This window comes from Talaromyces marneffei, chromosome 2 (assembly GCF_009556855.1).
Source record: "Talaromyces marneffei chromosome 2, complete sequence".
NCBI classification, from domain to species: Eukaryota; Fungi; Ascomycota; class Eurotiomycetes; order Eurotiales; family Trichocomaceae; genus Talaromyces; species Talaromyces marneffei.
This window is the reverse complement of record NC_072349.1, coordinates 1248179-1267951: the sequence shown is the minus strand read 5'-3', so window position 1 is coordinate 1267951 and position 19773 is coordinate 1248179. Positions and strand designations below refer to the sequence as shown.

General features: G+C 46.2%; 7 protein-coding genes across 7 annotated transcripts; 3 read left to right on the top strand and 4 right to left on the bottom strand.

The window, feature by feature from the left end:
* Positions 1 to 268: 268 nt before the first annotated feature.
* On the bottom strand, positions 269 to 2889 carry EYB26_002814 (uncharacterized protein; the record flags this gene model as incomplete). The annotated part of the gene is made up of 8 exons (XM_054262119.1): positions 269 to 640; positions 691 to 866; positions 1032 to 1788; positions 1844 to 1943; positions 1996 to 2188; positions 2243 to 2485; positions 2550 to 2748; positions 2812 to 2889. The coding sequence occupies 8 exons, from the start codon at positions 2887 to 2889 to the stop codon at positions 269 to 271; spliced, it is 2118 nt and encodes a 705-aa protein (XP_054118094.1).
* Positions 2890 to 6007: 3118 nt separating this feature from the next.
* Positions 6008 to 7039, top strand: EYB26_002813 (uncharacterized protein; the record flags this gene model as incomplete). The annotated part of the gene is made up of 1 exon (XM_054262118.1): positions 6008 to 7039. One exon carries the CDS (start codon positions 6008 to 6010, stop codon positions 7037 to 7039), a length of 1032 nt encoding a protein of 343 aa, XP_054118093.1.
* A 606-nt stretch (positions 7040 to 7645) lies between these two features.
* On the bottom strand, positions 7646 to 10000 carry EYB26_002812 (uncharacterized protein; the record flags this gene model as incomplete). Its single annotated transcript, XM_054262117.1, has 4 exons — positions 7646 to 8720; positions 8780 to 9645; positions 9697 to 9899; positions 9985 to 10000. 4 exons carry the CDS (start codon positions 9998 to 10000, stop codon positions 7646 to 7648), a joined length of 2160 nt encoding a protein of 719 aa, XP_054118092.1.
* An 870-nt stretch (positions 10001 to 10870) lies between these two features.
* On the bottom strand, positions 10871 to 13105 carry EYB26_002811 (uncharacterized protein; the record flags this gene model as incomplete). The annotated part of the gene is made up of 1 exon (XM_054262116.1): positions 10871 to 13105. The coding sequence occupies one exon, from the start codon at positions 13103 to 13105 to the stop codon at positions 10871 to 10873; it is 2235 nt and encodes a 744-aa protein (XP_054118091.1).
* Positions 13106 to 13355: 250 nt separating this feature from the next.
* On the top strand, positions 13356 to 14192 carry EYB26_002810 (uncharacterized protein; the record flags this gene model as incomplete). Its single annotated transcript, XM_054262115.1, has 3 exons — positions 13356 to 13445; positions 13494 to 13730; positions 13788 to 14192. 3 exons carry the CDS (start codon positions 13356 to 13358, stop codon positions 14190 to 14192), a joined length of 732 nt encoding a protein of 243 aa, XP_054118090.1.
* Positions 14193 to 14520: 328 nt separating this feature from the next.
* On the top strand, positions 14521 to 15701 carry EYB26_002809 (uncharacterized protein; the record flags this gene model as incomplete). Its single annotated transcript, XM_054262114.1, has 3 exons — positions 14521 to 14554; positions 14650 to 14907; positions 14965 to 15701. 3 exons carry the CDS (start codon positions 14521 to 14523, stop codon positions 15699 to 15701), a joined length of 1029 nt encoding a protein of 342 aa, XP_054118089.1.
* A 159-nt stretch (positions 15702 to 15860) lies between these two features.
* On the bottom strand, positions 15861 to 18757 carry EYB26_002808 (uncharacterized protein; the record flags this gene model as incomplete). The annotated part of the gene is made up of 4 exons (XM_054262113.1): positions 15861 to 16075; positions 16130 to 16273; positions 16360 to 16771; positions 16835 to 18757. 4 exons carry the CDS (start codon positions 18755 to 18757, stop codon positions 15861 to 15863), a joined length of 2694 nt encoding a protein of 897 aa, XP_054118088.1.
* Positions 18758 to 19773: the final 1016 nt, after the last annotated feature.

Below are 19773 nucleotides of genomic sequence, written 5' to 3'. Positions count from 1 at the left end.
GTTACGAGTATATTCAAGGGTTTAGACGAATACCTGAATTCATTTTGAAAGTTGGATGTTGGAAGTTGGAAGAAGAATGGTCAGTTTTGTAAATGACATGCCTCTTTATCCCCCACACTCGTCCAGACCAATCACAGCGCTCGTCGGCCGGACCACTTCGATAAGCTGCCGGATTAGGTAAGCAGAGGCTCTCCGCGGAGATTGGGTTTTGACTACGGACACCCTCAAGGACATGACATTCCTGAATTGCACATCAACAGCTATAACGTTAATTGGCTAACATCTTGACTACCCTCTTCTCCAGACTCTTCTCGAACTGGTTCACTCCATCGCTTTGTTCAACCATCTTTCCGCCTTTGAGCACGTAGACTGTTCTCCTTCGAGATGTCTCGTCATTTCCCGTATCTCCCTCAGATTCAGCCTCAAAGTCGTCGTCCAATGGAGCATCCACATCTCGTTTCCCTTCGACGACAGATCGTACTAGGAAACGATCATGCGAGACGACCAGAATTGCACCATTGAATGTAGACAATGCAGATGCCAGGGCCGTCACTGTATGAAAGTCAAGATGGGTGGTGATTTCATCTAGGACAAGCAGATGAGGGTGGTTCCATAAGATCTTGGCCAGAGCCAGTCGAACCTGTCAATGATTAGCGCTAATCAGATTATCCTGTCTCGATGAGTACATACCAGTTGTCCACCCGAAAGACGAAACACAGGCACATCAGATGCAACTCTACCAGACAGTCCCAGCGATGATAGCAACCCCCTGGTCTCGCCTTCAGTGAGTTGACCATTGGCATCCCGCAGAATATACGCCAGCGCTGTTAATGCCGGATCTAAACGTCCCTCTTTTTGAAGTTCGCCTACGGAATTCTGAGCATAGTATCCAATCCTCAACCTCGGATGACGAGTAACTTTGCCCTTCGTTTACTTCGTGAACTCGCCAGTCAGCAATTTCAGCAACGTAGACTTGCCGCATCCGTTGAGTCCCATGATTCCCACCCGATCACCCAGATGTATTGTCAGACCAATATCGTCAAGTACCACAGGCTTTGTGCGTTTGTATCTAAACGTAATATTCTCTAGCGAAATCAACGGCCCTGGAAATCGTAGATCAGGCGCATCCGGTAATTGGATCGCAACCCCTCTCTCCTCCTTCGGAACTTCAATTTCGGCACGCGCTTTTAGATGAAAACCAGTCAAATCACGATTCAACTTGAATCGTCCACCAGTTGCGCTAACTTGGATACCCATCCTTTCATCGAGCTTCTTCTGTCTCGATTTGGCCATCCGCAACTTGTTATCATCGCCCGTCTTTTTGCCGACTTTGGTCGTTTCGCGAACAGTAGCTTCCATATGCGCAATCTGTTTTTCTTGGGCTTCTTTCATTCTGCCCCAGTACAATTTTTGGAATTCAAAGTGTTCCTCGTAAGCGGCTAGATTACCTTTGAAGTAGGTCAGGGCTTGGTCTCGCAAGATGATGATCTCTTCGCAAACAGCGTTGATGAATGATCGGTCATGAGACACCAAAACTAATGTCGTCCCTGATGACTGCTGCATCTGTTTCAGGTAATTCTCAAGCCAGATGACACCCAGCAGATCCAGAAAATTTGTGGGTTCGTCGAGGATCATGATGTCCGGGTCCTGAATGAGGATTCCGGCTAGCATGCATCGCATTCGCCAGCCACCTGATAACATTGCGAATGGCGTGGAAAGCATTTCATTTTTGAATCCTAGACCTAGTAATATTTTCCGGGCTTGGTTCTCAACATCCACGACTTTCATCTGCGTCATGCCAATCAATGCCCGTCTTACGCAGTGAGCGTTGCGATATACATACCGCTTCATGCTGAGATTGCAGGTCTTGTAACAAGTCAATCGCGGCTTGTGTATCGCTTTGAATGGCTTCCGCATCTATACTCGCGTGATCTTCTTGTAATCTACTATCGTCAGTTCAGTATTCAGACGGGCTTGAAAGGTGATATGACTGACAACTCTGTCGATGCGGCTACTCGGTTTTCAATTGCCTTGAGCTCCTTTCTTGCTTGGAAGCCTCTTGCACCGCTTCTGATACTTGCATTTTTCTGCGCAAGAAATAATTGTTCCGCTAACTGCTCATGGCGAAGTTTCCGTATGGTGAGAACAGGTGCTAGCAGGTCTTCCTTTTCCAGACTCCTTGACAACACTGTGCATCACATCAACTTAGAACGCCTCAATGCACTGAATATTGTATACCGACCGCTTATCTTTCTTTCTACCTCACTTCTCATCGTATCACTTGCAATCACTTGCTCCAACGCGGTCTTTCGAGTAGTGCTATTCGTCGATACTGAGCCATCCCGTTGCAACAAGTCCGCAAGCTCATCAATTTCACTGTTCTTGCTGTTCTCCTCAATCTCGGCATCAGTCTGCTGCAAAATGGCGATACGGGTTGAATATGGCACCCCAGGAATGAGCTTTTCCGCTAATGCGCGGAGAATAGCTACATCGTAGAATAATACCTTAGACAAACAAGAACCCGAGAGAATGGTTTTGGGGCTACGTACTAGACTTCCCACTCCCATTCCTCCCCACAAGACCGTAATGAACCCCCGCTTTGAGTCTCAGATCCGCATTTGAGATGAGCTCAAGTCCGTCTGCTTTTGCTTTTGATTTTCCTTTTGGTTTTTTGTCCGTTGCTGTGGTTTCGGCCGAGGGTTGTTGGTGGGGTGAGTGCACTATTATGTTGAGGCCTTGAATGTCGACCTATATACATGGACAATTATTTACTGGCACGGGAAAGGAGAGAATATGAATGGAATACCATACCTCGCGTGACGGTCTATCGTCGAGGAAATGGAATCGAGTTTGTTTGCATGTTGCGATAATGCTTGGTGCAGTTGTCATTTTGTGTACGTTTCTTACACAGAGTAACTAGATTCTTAGAATCTTTTGAATTGAAATAATTATTTATCTGAGATAATCTATATTCAATCCACGAACTATAAACTATATATCGACCTCGTAGAGTATCCGTGATCAACGCCCGGGGACGAAATCTACATCAATTGAGCCAATCACAACACTCAGAAGTGAGTCATTTTTGGTCAACAATACAAATATCCTGAGCGGTATCTTGACCATAACTCTGCATATTTTTTGTCATGTAAGCCAATCAGATATGTAAATAATGGTTGGCAAAAAAACACCCAGGTGAACATTGTTGGTGAAATCATAAGGTAGTTTAAATGTCGAGAATGCCCGCAGGAAAAGCCCTAATTGCGCGGGATCGTTTCCCAGATACTCGTTACTTAGAGATTACTTTCATATGTGATTTTGGGTGATGCACATGAGCAATGAGCACCAAGAGATCTGATCTTACGATCGAGCTCTTGTTAAAGTCGCTTCTTCAATAGCCATACTAACTGCTTTGCACGATACGGTGTCCAGCTTCACTATACCCCTGCCGATGGAGATGGAAGTCAGGGCAGTCAAATGCACATGACACTTTTCTCTACAAAGCGATACTTGTTAGGCATGCAGTAAGGAGGGCCGTTAGACGACAATGTCATGATCATAATTGAAAGAGGGCTAGGCTCTGTTCAACTCTGCAATGTGCACGACATACAAGTCCCCGGGCATTCTCCGATCACCTTGATGTCAACTGCTCACCTAAGATTTACATACATACGTATCTATCCCATACTCTAGTCATTCGCGAGTCACTTGAACTTGGGTTACTATTTCTGGAAAATACCATATAAAAGGGTTGTAATTACCCGTCATGACACCTTGTTGGTACCCCCCTGTATTGCAATATGTAGATATCATTTACTCAGTAAGCAGACCATAACTTATCAATTGGGTATCTAGTAATTTTGTAGTATCTACAGTTGTCTTATCTGCTAAAATGCAGATCTATCACCTAAAAATGCATACTACCTATATAGCACTACTATCGGTAAACATCTATCTCCTCCATTGTCGATCGCTATATAATGCGTATATTCGTCAATTGAAGATGATAATTGCATGCAACGTCGTGAAACACTAAACATCCAAACGCATTTCCCACTCGGAACAGATGTCGTGCTTGAGTATAGTTGCCAAGTACCTGCTGTAGGCTCTCTGAAGGTAATTCAAGAGTTTGAGAAACGATAGGGCTAAGTTTCGTAGAATTTGCTTCTGTCACTAGTCGAAGCTCCGCGTTCTCGCTCTCACTCAGATACGAATCATCTGATTGATTAATCTGATTTAATTTCTGAAATTAGTCTGATTTGACTAATGCCTTAGTGACTCGTGGGGGCATTGGCTTGTTCAGAACGGGCTGGCATCCATGGATCGATTGATGAAACACGAGTCTGGCCCCTTTGTGCCTTCCTTAGTATTAAGGAAGTAAATTCAGTCCAGAATCGTCACTGGGAAATGGTCGCAGATGATTCTGGTCTTAATTTGGTCTGTGAAACTGTCACCACAATGGAGAATTGCTTGATGCAAGTAATATCCCAAACTACGAATGTAATTGCTATAGCACAACAGGGAATAGCGTTCTAAGCGCTTTACTAAAAGACTATCTGGCTGCCTAGTGGATGTTGGTCAGCAAGCTGGAGATGAATAGGCCCAGAGATAGGGCTTTTAGACTAGGGTTGAGCCCTAGGTCTATCAAGGCATGGTGACATCGGGTCCCGAATGACCTTGCCGATCTTCTGGGATTCTGAAATTCCAGACCACGTACCCCGTCAGCAGCAGCTACACACCAGCACTGAGCAACATGGTGTATTGTATTCTTGCGTCCCGCATGCACTGGATTCTGCACGGAGGCTTTTGTTTGCAGAAAAGCCTCGTCCTTGACGGGTTGACGTAGTACAGTACGCAGCCCATCCTCTCACATTCCCAAATCACATATCCCTATGATCACGATGACTACCTAAGAAAGAAGTTTCGATGATCTGGTTTTTCATAGTAATCTCATATTACCTGTATTATGCTAGTCTCACAGACTAAATCCTCCCCCACGGGTTGAAACGCAAATGATGCGACCTCGAAACGTGCGGCTGGCTACATTGATCTTATGCCTACGGCGTAGATCTCGCGACTTTTACGCTCGAGGTCTTCTGAGCTTCTCCATGCACAATTCAATAATTTTTGTTGCACGTTTCCCGTCAGGCCCACCGTCACAGGTGACGCCAATTTTAGCAAAAGCCCTGCACAGTTCCAAAAATACTACTAATCGGATGGCGCATTCTTCCTATCAACATGGCTGACGGGTGGCTTGCACTCAACCACGGGGCCGGAATGACTAGTCCAGGCACGTAGGTTGCATCTGAATGTTGAATGATGTGATCTGTCTAACATTCAATATGCCTCCTCGTCAAGGCTTCTGGACCCAAACTTGGCTCCTATTGGAGCTTCCCATCACCCACAACTTTGATAGCAAGACGCAACCATCTTGTATGGTTGCCCAAAATGGTTAATCCGAACTGACAGGGAGAAAATGTCAGTCCCGAACAAAGATATCCCCTCCGGTAAGACGCTATATTGCCCATGACACGGCACGATACCGAGTTTGGCGTGAGCATGGTCAATGGTGTTCCGCCTTGCATCGTTCGAGATAACTGGTAGTCGCCTGCCCTGCGAGCCGACATGGTCATGATGCATACACTACTGTAGACAGGGCAGGGAGGGGATCGACAGTCTGTCTGCTGTTGCAACATAGATCTACAAGCTTGACTAGTAGTAACACCACCAAAGATGTAGTGTTGTCTTGATTCTTCGTCAAGAAACGAACATAAATAGGCCTCGAGTTTCCTTCTCGACATTCTATTTTCTCTCTCCATAATCACCAAATACGATCGCCAACAATCTTAACGAAGATACAAAGGTCCTTGACGGATCTGTCCATTCCTTCCTTTTTACCAAACAGTCACTCCCTGCTGAACCAAACCGATTGATCTTGGTCTTCAATTTTTGATACCATTCTTTGTACATATTACAGTCAAGCTCAAGTCACTTCACTTACATCAAAATGCATTTCTCTACGCTTGCCAGCGCCGGTCTCATGGCTACTACTACCACGGCATACCCTCACGTCTTGAACCGCTTCAGCGCCGCTAAGCGTCAAGCCAGCGGAGCCCAGAACGTCGTCTACTGGGGTCAGAACGGTGGCAGCGCCGTCGAGAACACCGATCTCTCTACTTACTGTACCGACGATGCTGGAATCGACATCATCGTCCTTGCTTTCTTATACCAATGGGGAAATGGTATTACAATCCCCTCTGGTACCATTGGCCAGTCTTGCTACATCGGCACTGATGGCACCGGCCAGAACTGCGATGACTTGGCCACCGCCATCTCGACTTGTCAGTCCAATGGTATCAAGATCATCTTGTCTCTCGGTGGTGCTTCTGGCGCTTACTCTCTCAGTTCACAAGATGAGGGTACGACCATCGGCCAGAACCTGTGGGCTGCTTACGGTAGTCCCAACGCAACCAGCTCCACTACCACCACCATTCCTCGTCCCTTCGGTAAGACCTTTGTCAACGGTTTCGACATTGACTTGGAGGCCAATGCTGGAAATGAGTTCTACCAATACATGATTTCTACCCTCCGCACCAATTTTGCCAAGGACCCATCGAATACTTACTACATAACCGGAGCCCCTCAATGCCCTATCCCTGAGCCTAACATGCAGGAAGTCATCACCAACTCTCAATTCGACTACCTTTGGGTCCAGTTCTACAACAACGAAGGCTGCTCCACCGACACTGGCAGCAACCTCAACGACTGGATCACCAACATTGCTGGCACCCCCTCCTCTGGAGCCAAGATCTTCCTCGGTGTCCCTGCTTCTGAGGACGGTGCCACTGGTACTGCCTCCGGTGCTAAATACTACCTTTCTCCTGCCGACCTTGCTACCCTCGTTACCAAGTACAGCCACAACAGTGCTTTCGGCGGTATCATGATGTGGGACGCTGGCTTCTCCGACGGCAATGTCAACAACGGCTGCACCTATGCCCAGCAAGTCCACAGCATTCTCACCACTGGCCGCGCCTGCTAAGCGTGTTCAAACCAACAAGATTCTGATTTGAAATGCAAAGGAAAAAAACTGAATACCTCGTTTTCATTCACTATACCAACACTTTCGCTGTAACATATTTTTTGGGTTGTATCTTTCGCTTACCTAGGTAATCCCTTCAATCATTCCCGAGGTCATTGACTGATTGTTAGACATTGGGGTCATACGGTTTAAAATCTTTATATATTCATGACTAGATCTGATTTTGTATTTTGAAATAAATGGACACTAGATTTGCGTTCTTCAACTTTTCCAGTTCTATACATTGTAGCTATTGTACATGTACTTTATTTAGTATAAACTTCAGGTGATTAGTTACCTAGGATCTAAATACATAACGTCAAAGCTAGACGTTGGTCACCCGCTTCCATTTTTGAATTGGCAGCAATAGTGCCCAATTCTTAACTTGTGGTCTTTGTGTATATTAGTGTTATGAAGAATATTGGTAGTATATGACTTATAAATATACTTTAAAAGTACTTTTTGGTAGTTATCCCTTTCAGGGAAGTCTGAAACGCGTTGAGATGAACGCAGCAAATCAAGTATAGTATAGCAGTCTATGTAGGTAAAAACGAGGTACAAACAGAATCAAACTATATCTTCACTCTTCCACTCACAAGTGGCTCCATGGTTAGCATTCCGAGACCTAGAACCCTCGAGTCTCATTGCAGCATCCTCTTCCTCTGCCCAAGCCAAGGATTCGTCAGGAAGCATAACAGCCTTGTCAATCGCAACAGGCAAACCACGATGACGACCGCGTAGCATCACTGCGATCAATATCAGTTTACTGATGGTGTACCAGCCTCCGCAGAAGGAGTAGTTCTGGTTCGGAAGACCGACAGAGATTCCGACACAACCGTAGCCCGAGACTACTTCGAAGATGATGTTGAAAGTCGAATATGAGACTGGATCATTTTTGAAGTGAGGAGCTTCGGCGATTGTGATGAACAACACGGCCAGACAGATCCACCAGATGTCATGGCTGAGCTGCGAGCGTACTTGTTGGCGGACAAAGTAACTTCGCGAAGTATTGTTTTCATCGATATGCGATGTTGATTGCTCACTGTCTTGAGTATTATCCCCCTCTGATGATGGCGATACTATGCCTTTGATATGACCGAAAAAACTTCCTAAGGAAGCGTGATGTCGCTGATCTTCAGTGAGGTGGTCGTTGGCGTATATTCCGAGAGATCGCTCTTCATAAACATTCGTGTTTCGTATGGTAACCAACACCGGAAATGCGGAAACATACATCATCAGCACATATAGAACAAGTAAGCCCTGATGTAAGTCGGCGATTGTGACAACATAGAAACCTCCAGCACGCACTGCGAAAGCCTGGAAAAGTCCGTCCAAGACGCGATATCCGCCTAAACTTTGCACAGCTGTGTTTCCAATAGATAGGACTTCGAACCCGGCCCAATCAATACCATTGAACAAAATTATTGTGGCGAGGAGGTACCAGGTATGCCGTTTCGGAAAAAGATGAGTGTACACTCGGCGTGGATGGTCCAAGATGAAGTCAAGAACGATTTTCCACTCTTCACACCACTTTGTTCGTGGTAAGACATGTCTCATAGTCCATATACTAAAGCGTAGAAAACAAGGATATAGTGTATTTCCAGCAAGGATCAAGAATCCCATAGTAAGGAGGACGTAGGAGCTGAAATGGAATTTGTTAACACGATACAACACTTTGTGATATCAAAAAGTCGGTCTTACCAGGTCTGCAGAGCTGTCATGTTCAAATCAAGCAACGACATGCCATTATTCCCAAACGCAGATATAGCCAAGAATGAGCCGGTCCAAAAAGGGTTCAGTCCATTTTCACGAGCAACATTAGGTCTGTTGACTGCGAGCCACGTACCCAAACCTATAAACCCGAGGACGTTGAACAGGACAAAGTACAAAGGGACAATAATCGAGAGCAAACATATGGCTTTGTATTCCACTCCACCGAGCTTCTCGCGCTCACTGGCGGTAAGACCATGGAACTGTGAGTTCCGGGAGATCAGACCCCTCGAGAGAAAGAACTTTTGAGGACTCCTGGTTAGACTTTCAATGAGTGAATGTCTCCGTTCCTCATCGGCAACAAAACTAGGCGCGGCATCTTTGGGGTCTCTGGCGTCTGGACGTGCGCCTATGCCGGCCATTGGGAATACGCGATGTCTGACTTTGTTTCGTGAGTGTGATTGGACGGTAAGTTGATCATCATCGACCCATCTGATTGCGTCGGCATCATTTAGGTTATTTTGGGAGCGTATGTCATTATTCACGGTTCTGGTTTCGGAAGACATTCGGGCCGAGGCATTATTATGTGTCTCGTTGTCCGCTACTTGGTCTTCGGTCCGAGGAACAGGTTTGTCTCCGTCTGCCAAGAGAACCTTCTTCGCAATCCTAGGCAAGTGAATCGCTTGATGGACAGCTGAGCGATTTCGTGCAACTGCGTGAACAATGCTGCGAAATCTGGTTTCAAAAGCACGCTTTCGAACGAAGAGAACGGTGCTTGAGATAAGAATAGGATGACCCAAAATAATGAGTCCAAAGAGAATGGCTTGCTGAAAAGAGTTGACAGTGGAGAGATTGATCTGACCTTGTCAGCTTGAGCACGTAATAATAGACAGTTCGGAGAAACCTACAGAATTCAAGCCGGCCCCAGTCATTGCACTCACGCAGAGAAACAGAGCGTCGATATAGCTGACACTCTGAGCTGGACTGGCCGTAGCCCAGAAGATTAGACTCCATAGTAAGCCCATCGCGATGAAATAGGAGTGATGCAAGGTAAGAAAGTTGAGAGGTGGAAGTAGATTGGCCATTCTACGAATCGGCTTCCTCCACGGGACTGATAGATTGTGTTAGCGTCCAAACCAGTATAGTCATCAAAGCCTTGATGCTTTCTAGAAGAGAGTATTGTGTGGAGTGCTCACCGGACATCTTGGCCATTCCGACTTGTCAAGGTCACTCTTTTCAATGCTCGAATGACCGTATAGAAAGGAATAAATATCTCAAAGAGATCACCACAAAAATATCCTATCTTTTAGATAGTGTCTAACCGTACGATCCTAAATGTTTGGAGTGCAACACGGTGTCTTCTATTAACATAATGTCCTGGATAGAATAGTTCGATGTGGCGGTCTGGATGTAAGAGTTCTAGCCTGTGTTAGAAAACAGTCAAGACTGATACGGCCATTGGGGTATCTGCAATAGCCTGTGTAAAGTATTAAGAGCCTTAGACGAAAAGCGGTAGCCGGTAGTTATTAAGCAAGGCTGTGTATTGTGAAGGAAGCAAGGAGTATTCTGCGAAGTTGGAAGAAAAGAGTTGAGGTAGGGTAGATATAACTAGTCGAGTTGGAAAAATTGGAAGTGCTGCCTGAGGCCCTGATGGCGGATTCTCTAGGCGGCTCCACTGCGCCGTTAATACGAGTGTTAATCCGCCACTATCTTAACAGATGCGTGTTATGATGAGCTGTCAAATGTACCTAGGTCCCTTGGTCCTCGGTTGAAATAGGAGTTGCGGTCATTTACGCCAATGGGGATTGCTGATACTGACAGCACGGAAGTATCAGCAATTAACTATGAGTTACCGTATCGATATCCGGAAACACGCTACCTAATTCGAACCCCGCCACGCCACAACGAAGCGGTCTCTATTACGTGCAGCTTACATCTAAGCGAGTTTCAAAATCGAAGCTAGAGGATAAGGACAATAATAAGACTTTTGTGGTCTAAGACTATGTACCCGAACCAACGCCGGAAAATCTAGGATATCCCTGAAATGCTATATCGTTCTGCAAATCACCTCGGTAAGCTACTTCACTCCTCGTCATCCTCGTCTTCACTTTCAATCTCTGAGATGGCATCTTCCTCGTCAACATTCTCCCGTTCCCGTTGTCGCTGTTTTTCTTCATCTTGTCTACCTTGTTCAAGGATGGCCGCCTTCTCCTCACGTAGTTTGCGTTGAGTTTTAACAAATGCACCCAGAGGGGTAGTCTCCCACTCGGTTTCCTTGAGGAAGTTTTCCACATCCGCTCGGTTCTTCGGGGCAAAGTTGACTTTAGCACGACGCTCTTCAATCCATCGAGAATTGAGTTCGACCTTTTGCACAAGAAGGAGAACCAAGTGATTAATCTTCGAATTTTTGTTGCCGCCCGAGCGTGATCCTGCCTCCTTAAGCCACCGTTTCAACATGACAACAACTGGTAATGCGAGCTCAGGGAAAGCAACGTGTTTCGTCCAAAGGACAAAGAACTCTGACAACAGCTCAACAACCTGTTCACCAACACCGTCTTGATAGACGCGGGTGCGAAGATAGGACTTAGCTGCTCGGATAGAGGTATTGAAATCCAATGGTCGTAATGTGCTTGACTTAGGAGGTTTCCTCATTTCGGTAGAATTAAGTACTTCCAAAAGAGCCGGAGCCAATGGAATATATGTGCCTGTAGCACGGGAGATTCGTAAGAGAGCACGCGCAAGCTGGAAGCGTAGAGGAAAGTATTGCGGGGTGGGGATGAGGCGCATAGCGCCCAGGGTAATTTGTACAACAGGATAGATCAAAGGTCGCAAAGCGGATTGTTTTCCAGCTTCCGCCTCGACCAAAGCATTGCAGTGCTGAGAGAGCACCCGAGACCAAAAATCAAGTGAGTGCACGTATTGCCAGTTGTAGATGGTTTTGTAGGAGTCTTTGGTCTTATTCGTGATACTGCCTCGAAGGTGAATGGCCAGTTGGCGAATGAAGCTGAATCCTGTAGTATAAGACACATTCTGATCAATGCCCCAAATCTCAGCTGCCGAGTTCTTGGTCAGGTTGACACCTGCAAGGGTATGTACATTAGTATTCCGGCTGCCTTTGACGACACCTTCATATGTCGCTTTAAGGACAGCCTCCCTGATTCCAGCATCACCAATTTTCATCAGGCGACGCATAATCAAGAAACCAGTAACACGAACGGCCTCGGAATTGGTGTTGTCAGACCAGATGCTGACCACCATCTTCACAATAACCTTCAGCACTTTGCGAAACTGGAGAAGATATGGCAACATGGGTTCAATAGATGCGAGTGTCAACTTGAGGGTAGATGCATCAGATAGATTCGTAAGTAGTTGGTGGACGGACGACGTGTGTGATTTGATGAGCGGACTGAGCGTTTTGAATTTCTGCGATTCCGCCGCTACTTTGACTCTACCTCCTGCGGTTTCCTTCACTGGTAGATGGTGGGCCAGTACCTTTGGCACCATCTCCAATGCTGTAATTAGAACTTGGTGGTAGACGTCTGGATCCGAGATGGTGTATTTAGTGTCCTGGTTATCGGCGTCATTAACGTATGCTGCTGATCGGAAGGCAAGAACAACTTGTCGGAGAGCTCTCATGGAGTTTTGCTCTTGCAAAGAGTTCTGCCACTTTTTGACTTCGGACATCGTGACTATGTTGTCTTTCATAGCCTCCGCTTCCGAACCTTTGGATTTCTTTTTTTTCTTCGCTGGCCCATCCTCCGTCTCGCTCAACTCATCAACTTCGGCCAAATCTCCATGATCATCGAAATCAAGAAGTTCAGCATCGTTTTCCTTGAGGTACTTGTAGAACTCTGGATCTTTCTCTTTGAGGGATTCCAGTTGTCCTTTGTGTTCTTCAAAATCCCCGACACTGCTAGCATCTGACTGTTCTTCTGAATCCGACGCAGCTTCCTCCTCGACGCTTTCGGCTTCGGACTCATCATCTTTAGCGTTCTCGTCGATGCGCTTCCGTTTACCGGTCTTCGCGGTCACATCCTTCTTCTGAGTCTTTTTCCCTTTGCCCTTAGGGTCCGCAATGTCAAATGCTCCAGCAAAGAAATCGTCCACGTTCATTTCTGCAAAGGCATTTTCCTTGGCCTGTTCTTCAGGATCAACGACCTTCTCGGCCGCCTCTTTCTCACGTCGTTCGGCATTTCGGGCCTTTCTCTTGTCGTTCACTTGGTGTCGTTGCTTGATTTTGGAGAATTCCTTTCGTCTCTCGAGCACATCTCCTAATCGCCGTTGCTGAAACTTCTTTGTGGATTTTTTGATAGCCATTGCTCTGAATTGATAACACAGCGCAGTTAAAGCAACCGTGCCAAAGAAATTCAATGGATGGATACCAAGTGTAGACGCAGAGCTTAGAATAGCTCTGGCGGAAGGACAGAAAAAAAAAATCGATTTGTCTGGCAGAAAGCGACGCACGGACCACATAACAGCTCCCCGCCTTCCTTCCCCCATTTCCAGTAGATCGTTGCTTCCTCCGTTCATGTCTATTATCATTCATTAACATCAGCAAGATCACACAATGCATTCTCAACGACCATTATCGTATGCACCAACCCCCTACAGCTATACGCCGAACCCGGCTTTATCTGCGACAATCAATCTCGATGAAGTAAGTCAGAACAGGTCGCATGTGGATAATCAAGCTAACATCAATCAGGAAGTGAAGCTGGCATCGAGTTCCGCCGAACGTGACTTGTACGAATCGCTTGCTGAAATATATAGCATTATTGTCACCTTAGATGGATTGGAAAAGGCCTACATTCGCGATGCTATTTCCGAGTCCGAGTATACGGAAACATGTGCTCGATTACTAAAGCAATACAAATCTACGCTGGGTGACGACACGGTGGCACGAGAATTTGTGGACTTGGAGACCTTTAAGCGCACATGGCAGGTGCGTAACGCCATCTCTCTTTACTTAGACTTTGTATTGATTTATCTTTTTCTCCAGTTGGAATGCCCTCGAGCTACGGAACGCTTACGAATCGGGTTGCCAGCCACCGTCGAACAAGCATCGCACGGCGCCCACACTCCAAGCAGTAGCATGCCTACTAATGCTCATGCTGGCGCTTCTGGAAGTCTCATTCTCGCCGCAACTGAAAACTTCATCACTTTCTTGGATGCCCTGAAACTAAACATGGTCTCGAAGGACGCCCTCCATCCGCTTTTATCCGAGGTCATTCAGTCGGTTAACAAGGTCACGGACCGCGATTTCGAATCACGGGGGAAGATAATACAATGGCTGATCACTCTTAATCAAATGCGCGCAACTGAGGAATTGAGCGACGACCAGGCTCGTGAATTATCCTTCGACATCGAGCAAGCGTACCAAGGCTTCAAGGCGACGCTGAACTGATGATACACTAAGCAGAGATTGAAAAATACGATGTTCTCCAACTCAAGGTCACTACAGCATATGCTTCCTGTATTGGTCGTAATCGTCATGTTGTGCCTGAAACTGACCGCCTTGCGGCTTTATCGGTGGATCCGCAATCGGACCGGATACCTTTCCTATTTAGGAAATGGCGACTTTTTTTTTTCTCCGCCAGCCCAGCCCGCGGCTATCTTCGTCTTTCGACAAGATAAGGGCGGATCTTTTGTCTATCGCTAGTGCTCACGATCATACGCAAGATATTTGAACAGTTGGGCCATATTTTGTCTCTTCTTCGAGCCTATTCACCGAAATGATCACCGCTGACGAAGATGAACCTCTCCACGGTATGATATTTCCCCTATTGCCGATTCTACCCCTCATTTGCCTATCTGTCTCCGGTACGCAGACCTGATAAGCTAATCGATGTTACACCGCATAGTCCTCGACCTACCGCAACTATATACGAAGCCCTTAGCTATTGAAATCCTGAAAGCGCTTGATCACTTAGCTATTCAACCGAAGAGCTTTGGGTTTGGTGTCCGTGATGTGGCCAGGCGAAAAATAGACCCTACCGGTGTTACCGAGTACCTTACGACCATAATATCCAGTTCTCTAAAGTGGGTAGAGTCCGATGACTTGCGAGAACAAATATGGGATGTTGCCGCTGCTAGGCTTAGTGAGCGTGCAGGCCGAACGGGTTAGTTCCAGAATCCTGGCCGTTGTGTTGTTGTGCGGTGTACTTACATGGTCATAGCTATGCCCGCTTTTACGAGGCTTTTTAATATTCCTACGTCATCCGGAGAAGAATTTACCCTCAACTTACACGAACCTTCCCTCACCTCGGACAACCTTGGAATGAAAACTTGGGTATCTTCATATCTACTCTCGCGTCGCCTAGATTATATATTTGAGGCCATCCCCGAACTAGTGCGGTCCGAGTCAACGTCATCAACGAGTACTCGGCTCAAAGCTTTGGAATTAGGTTCAGGGACAGGCCTTGTCGGCCTATCTTTTGCTGCCCTACGAGGGGCGTCCGCCTCAATCCACCTGACCGATCTACCGGTTATCGTTCCTAATCTAGCGAGGAACGTCGAGCTGAATTCCGAACTCTTGAACAAGGCCAATGCTAAGGTGACGACGGGGCTTTTGGACTGGTCTATACACCCAGCTTCGGCCCCAACGAAAGACGAACTGTACGATGTGATTCTCGCCGCCGACCCGCTCTATTCTCCTGACCATCCCAAGTGGCTCGTTCAAACAATCAATACGTGGTTAAGCAAAGGTCTTGATGCGCGTGTTGTTGTCGAGCTCCCACTACGAGACGCATATCTACCTCAGGTCGATGAGTTTCGACGAAGAATGGAGGATATCGGTTTGGCTATTGTCGAGCAGGGTGATGAAACGGGTTATGATGATTGGGAAGATGCCGATGGTCAATCGATGGAAGTTCATTGTTGGTGGTCCGTTTGGGGATGGAGTGAGAAGATTTGATTATAGTTTACGATTTACGACGGTTCCGATTATTCTTAATAGACTAGACTAGAGCTAGAGCTAGACTACCACTTATACACTTGTAGATTCAATACAGCATTTTTTAAAAGATTCCGCATATTCACGGGTATATTCAACCATACACCAATACTCTGACAATCACTTCCGCGAATTAACCCACTGCTTGAACACCGGCGTACTCTCTGCATCCCACTTCCTTCGTCGCGCAATCTCTTCCTTTAACTGCTCAGTCATGATCTCGGCCCGATCAGGTCCCCATGCACAATTCCACCAGTTGAAAGCAAACTCCGTATCCCACGCATCACGGAACGAGAGTTCTACGATTGGGTCTCTTTGCGTGTTTTGTTCTTGTTCTGTTTAGATTTGCTTCAGTAAAGCAACGGATTTTAGGGAGCAGGTGGACTCACTCTTGGTGACACCCGCGAAATCATCGGGTATTGGTTGGCCCATGTTGCAGCAGATATTGTCGAGTTTCAGAAAGGCATGGTTCATAACTCGGAGTAGTGCTGGGTTGAGGAATGTGCATATTGCTCTGGTTTCGCTATGGGATACTATTGATCCGTTAGATTAATAGAAATAGGGGTTTGAACATAGAGAAACCCAGTGTGAATTACTGGGTTTATTCTGCCTGACTTACACTCATGTTCCCTATTCTTACACAGATCATCCGCATTGAGGATGAAATGGCACGATCGTCCATCCTGCGATGAATCTGAGGGCAACTCGAATTTAGCGTAAACAACCCAAATTTGTAGCCCCTTCCATTGCTTGTGAAGCGTATCGTCTGTCCAACTGCCGTATATGTATCCAAGTACGGGAATGGGTGATCCGTCTGTAGATACCAATTCAGGCTGTCTCTCTGTCGACGATGCACATGGGTGAAGCATGAATCGTTTCCAATCATACCACTCAGCAGATACCAAATTGAAGCCCTGGCCCACAGTACCGGCTTCATCTATGGCAGCGATGTCGCCGGGTGTGCTATTAAAAAATCCGAGGATCTGTTTTTCACATTGAGGGATGTTGAGAAGCTTGTAGTTTGGAGGATTCTATACATCACGGAGTCGGCTGTTGTTAGAAGAGTATCATGGTAAAGAGACATATGAACATACCTCAAGCTCCTTAGTAGCTACCTGTTTCACACCCATCCTCATCAGTGATACCGTTTCTCGATCATACACGAACTTCTCAATCTCCCCCATCTCTTTCTGTTTCATACGCATCATCTTCAGACGCATGTATTCTAGCTCACGCACGAATATCCCAACCTGAGCGTAAATTACATGTTTCTCACCATTCATCTTCATTGACCCCGTTTCTCGATCATACACGAAGTCCTCAGGCTCCCCCGTCTCAGAATTGACCAAAGTCCCTACACCCAGCGATCTGTCGGCATACGCGAAATAATGGGAATAATCTTCGCCCCTAAAAGTGGGGGTGTGATGTGTTTTATTCTTCTCCATCCAATCTTCAAGTTGTTGGTTTATCGATCCCTTGCGGTAAAAGTCATATGTGCTCCCCTCTCGATATGCCTTTGAGGTCTTGAAATGGCTGTACGTGATGTATGGAAGTTCAAGGATCATATTTTCCTTATTGTCGGTATCATCTCCAGCCTTTTGTATCGTCCGTGGCTCATACCCTCCCTCAAGACCTGGAGACCAATCAGTACTTTCACCAACACGAATAATTTCGCCATTCGGCATTCGGTCAAATACGAAATGCCATTTCCTGGCTTTCTCTTCGTCGGAAGGTGTCACAGACGCCAAAGATATCTCGTCGAAAGGGAAAAGAACCAGTTCTAAACTGCTGTATTTCAGATCTGAGTAGTAGTAGAATCCTTCGAATGAGCGGATTTGAGATATCAGACGTCCCATATTTCCAGACCCATACCGGAAGGGTCGCCAATCATCATGGTAAATTTGAGAGCTCTTGTCCTTTGTGATTTTCCAGAGCAACTTCCTCGCTTCTGATTCTTTACCACTTTTCATATATAGTTCAGCAACAGTGGGGGCCACCTTTTCTCGTATCAAGATTGAAAGCGCTTCGCGTTCAGATCCATCGAGTGTGCTCTGTTGCTCGAGCTCGTAGGCGCGGTTCAGAAATTCCTCATATATCTTTTGCACTCCCTGTGCATTGTCACCTCCTAAATTGGAAAAGTAGTCTCGCATTGTATACTCAGACGCGTGATTGAGATAGAAATCCCCTAGTTGCTCCGTGCAATGCCAGGTAACCGCATGATACTCTCCATATACCTCCTTTGCCATATCCAGGGCGTTTGTCAATAGAGTTCTTCTCTTTGATTCATCAATATGGCTTGCCAACTTCAAACGTAGGTTGATCGTACTCCCGTTCTCTTTCCCAGCGTCGAATAACTTCCTCTTCCCGTCTTTGGCATGCTTCCCAAAATTTAATGCCCGTTGCGATAAGTACATTAGCTTACCATCGACCCATGAAATAAACAGATCATCGATGCTTCCCATTCTCACATTTGGTACTAATATGGCAATGCTCGTAGTCAATTTGTGGATATCCGAATCCGGGAGCGTCAACATGCATTTCACAGCATGTTCCAGGGGCTCCTTATCCGAAATCTTCCAAGGAACGAACTTTGGATATGCGTCAAAAAAGCACCACAGTACCTGCGCCAGGAAGTAGTCCACAAACCCCTTCTCCCAGACATTGTCATCGGACCAGATCAATTTATGAGTGATGATATATTCTGCTGCGATACCGATGATTTGCTGCGAAGACCCCTTCTTCTTCTTCTTCCGTAATGCTGTGACCTTCTCGGCAGCAACGAGAAACGCCTCAAATTTATCCCCTCTTATTGATCTAAATGCATTAGGCTCAATAGAGTTGAGGTACCGGTTGTCCCATAGCCACGAGATGGCTTGGAAACGCTTTGGTGATAAAAGTAATTTGAAGGTAAACGGAGCTTCGAGAATGTGGATATATCGACAGTACTGACTGATTCTTAGGTCAGTATTTTCCCAGCGATCGTTGGCGTGTTTCTCTTTTTCGTCGGATTCCGCCATTGTTGATGTCTGGGCCGACTGGTGTTCAACTCAAAGTCGCCGCAACAAAGCACAGGACTAATTTTCCAGAATTCAACAACACCTCGACACATACCGACAAAGAGAAAGGCGGATGAAGTCGAAATTCAATAGGGGGTGGCCGAGAAGTATACATCGTTGATATATATAGTTCATGCAATATGATTGGTGTGCTCAGCTTACGGTAGCTACCGTAGTGCTGACGGGCGGGATGCACCTTTATCATGAGGGGCTTGGCAGTCGGGGCAAGTTCATTGCGAGCGAGAAAGCACGGAGTTTGAATGGGCGGAGGGCTGTGTTGAGGGATAGTAAGGTAGGTTGATGTTTTATGCGTCCAAGTTTGCTGTATGATGGTTTCTCGTGCCAACCCCTGTCTAGGTATATCTTGATTGTGCAGATCCAGCTCTCCAAAGTGTACCGTCCTATACAGCCGGAGGATGAGTCGGGTGAATAATTCTATTGAAGAATAAGAGGAGGGATTTTTTGAGAATACTGAGAGAGAGAGAGAGAGAGAGAGAGAGAGAGAGCAGGCCGCTATCGATCGACATATACTTAAAAACACCGATCAGCTATCAGAGCGTATGTTGAAAAGCTGGGAAACGGGTGGTTTTTGGCTCAACTACGCAGCCAGAAAGAGCTGGGCATTCGATATGATAGACCGGAGATTCTTTGGCGATGGAAACCTGGAGGATCGTCTGCAGCTTTTGACCCAAGAAGAAAGGGATAATATGGGTATTTTCATTCAGAGAAAGTTGAAGGAGAAGGAAGAACGCACCTACATTAGTGCAATATGTTGTAAAAGCGCTTTCTGTGGCTTTCAGAAAAAGATATCTGTTTCCACTAGGATAGTCCGCTTTGAAATTAAATATTCAACGTTGATAATCATGAATACGTGTCAACAATTTAGATAATAACAATTCATCTCGATACGACCTAGAGTGCGACCAATAGCAACCATATATAGGAACCGTCGAACACAATAAGTCCAGCGCATGCAT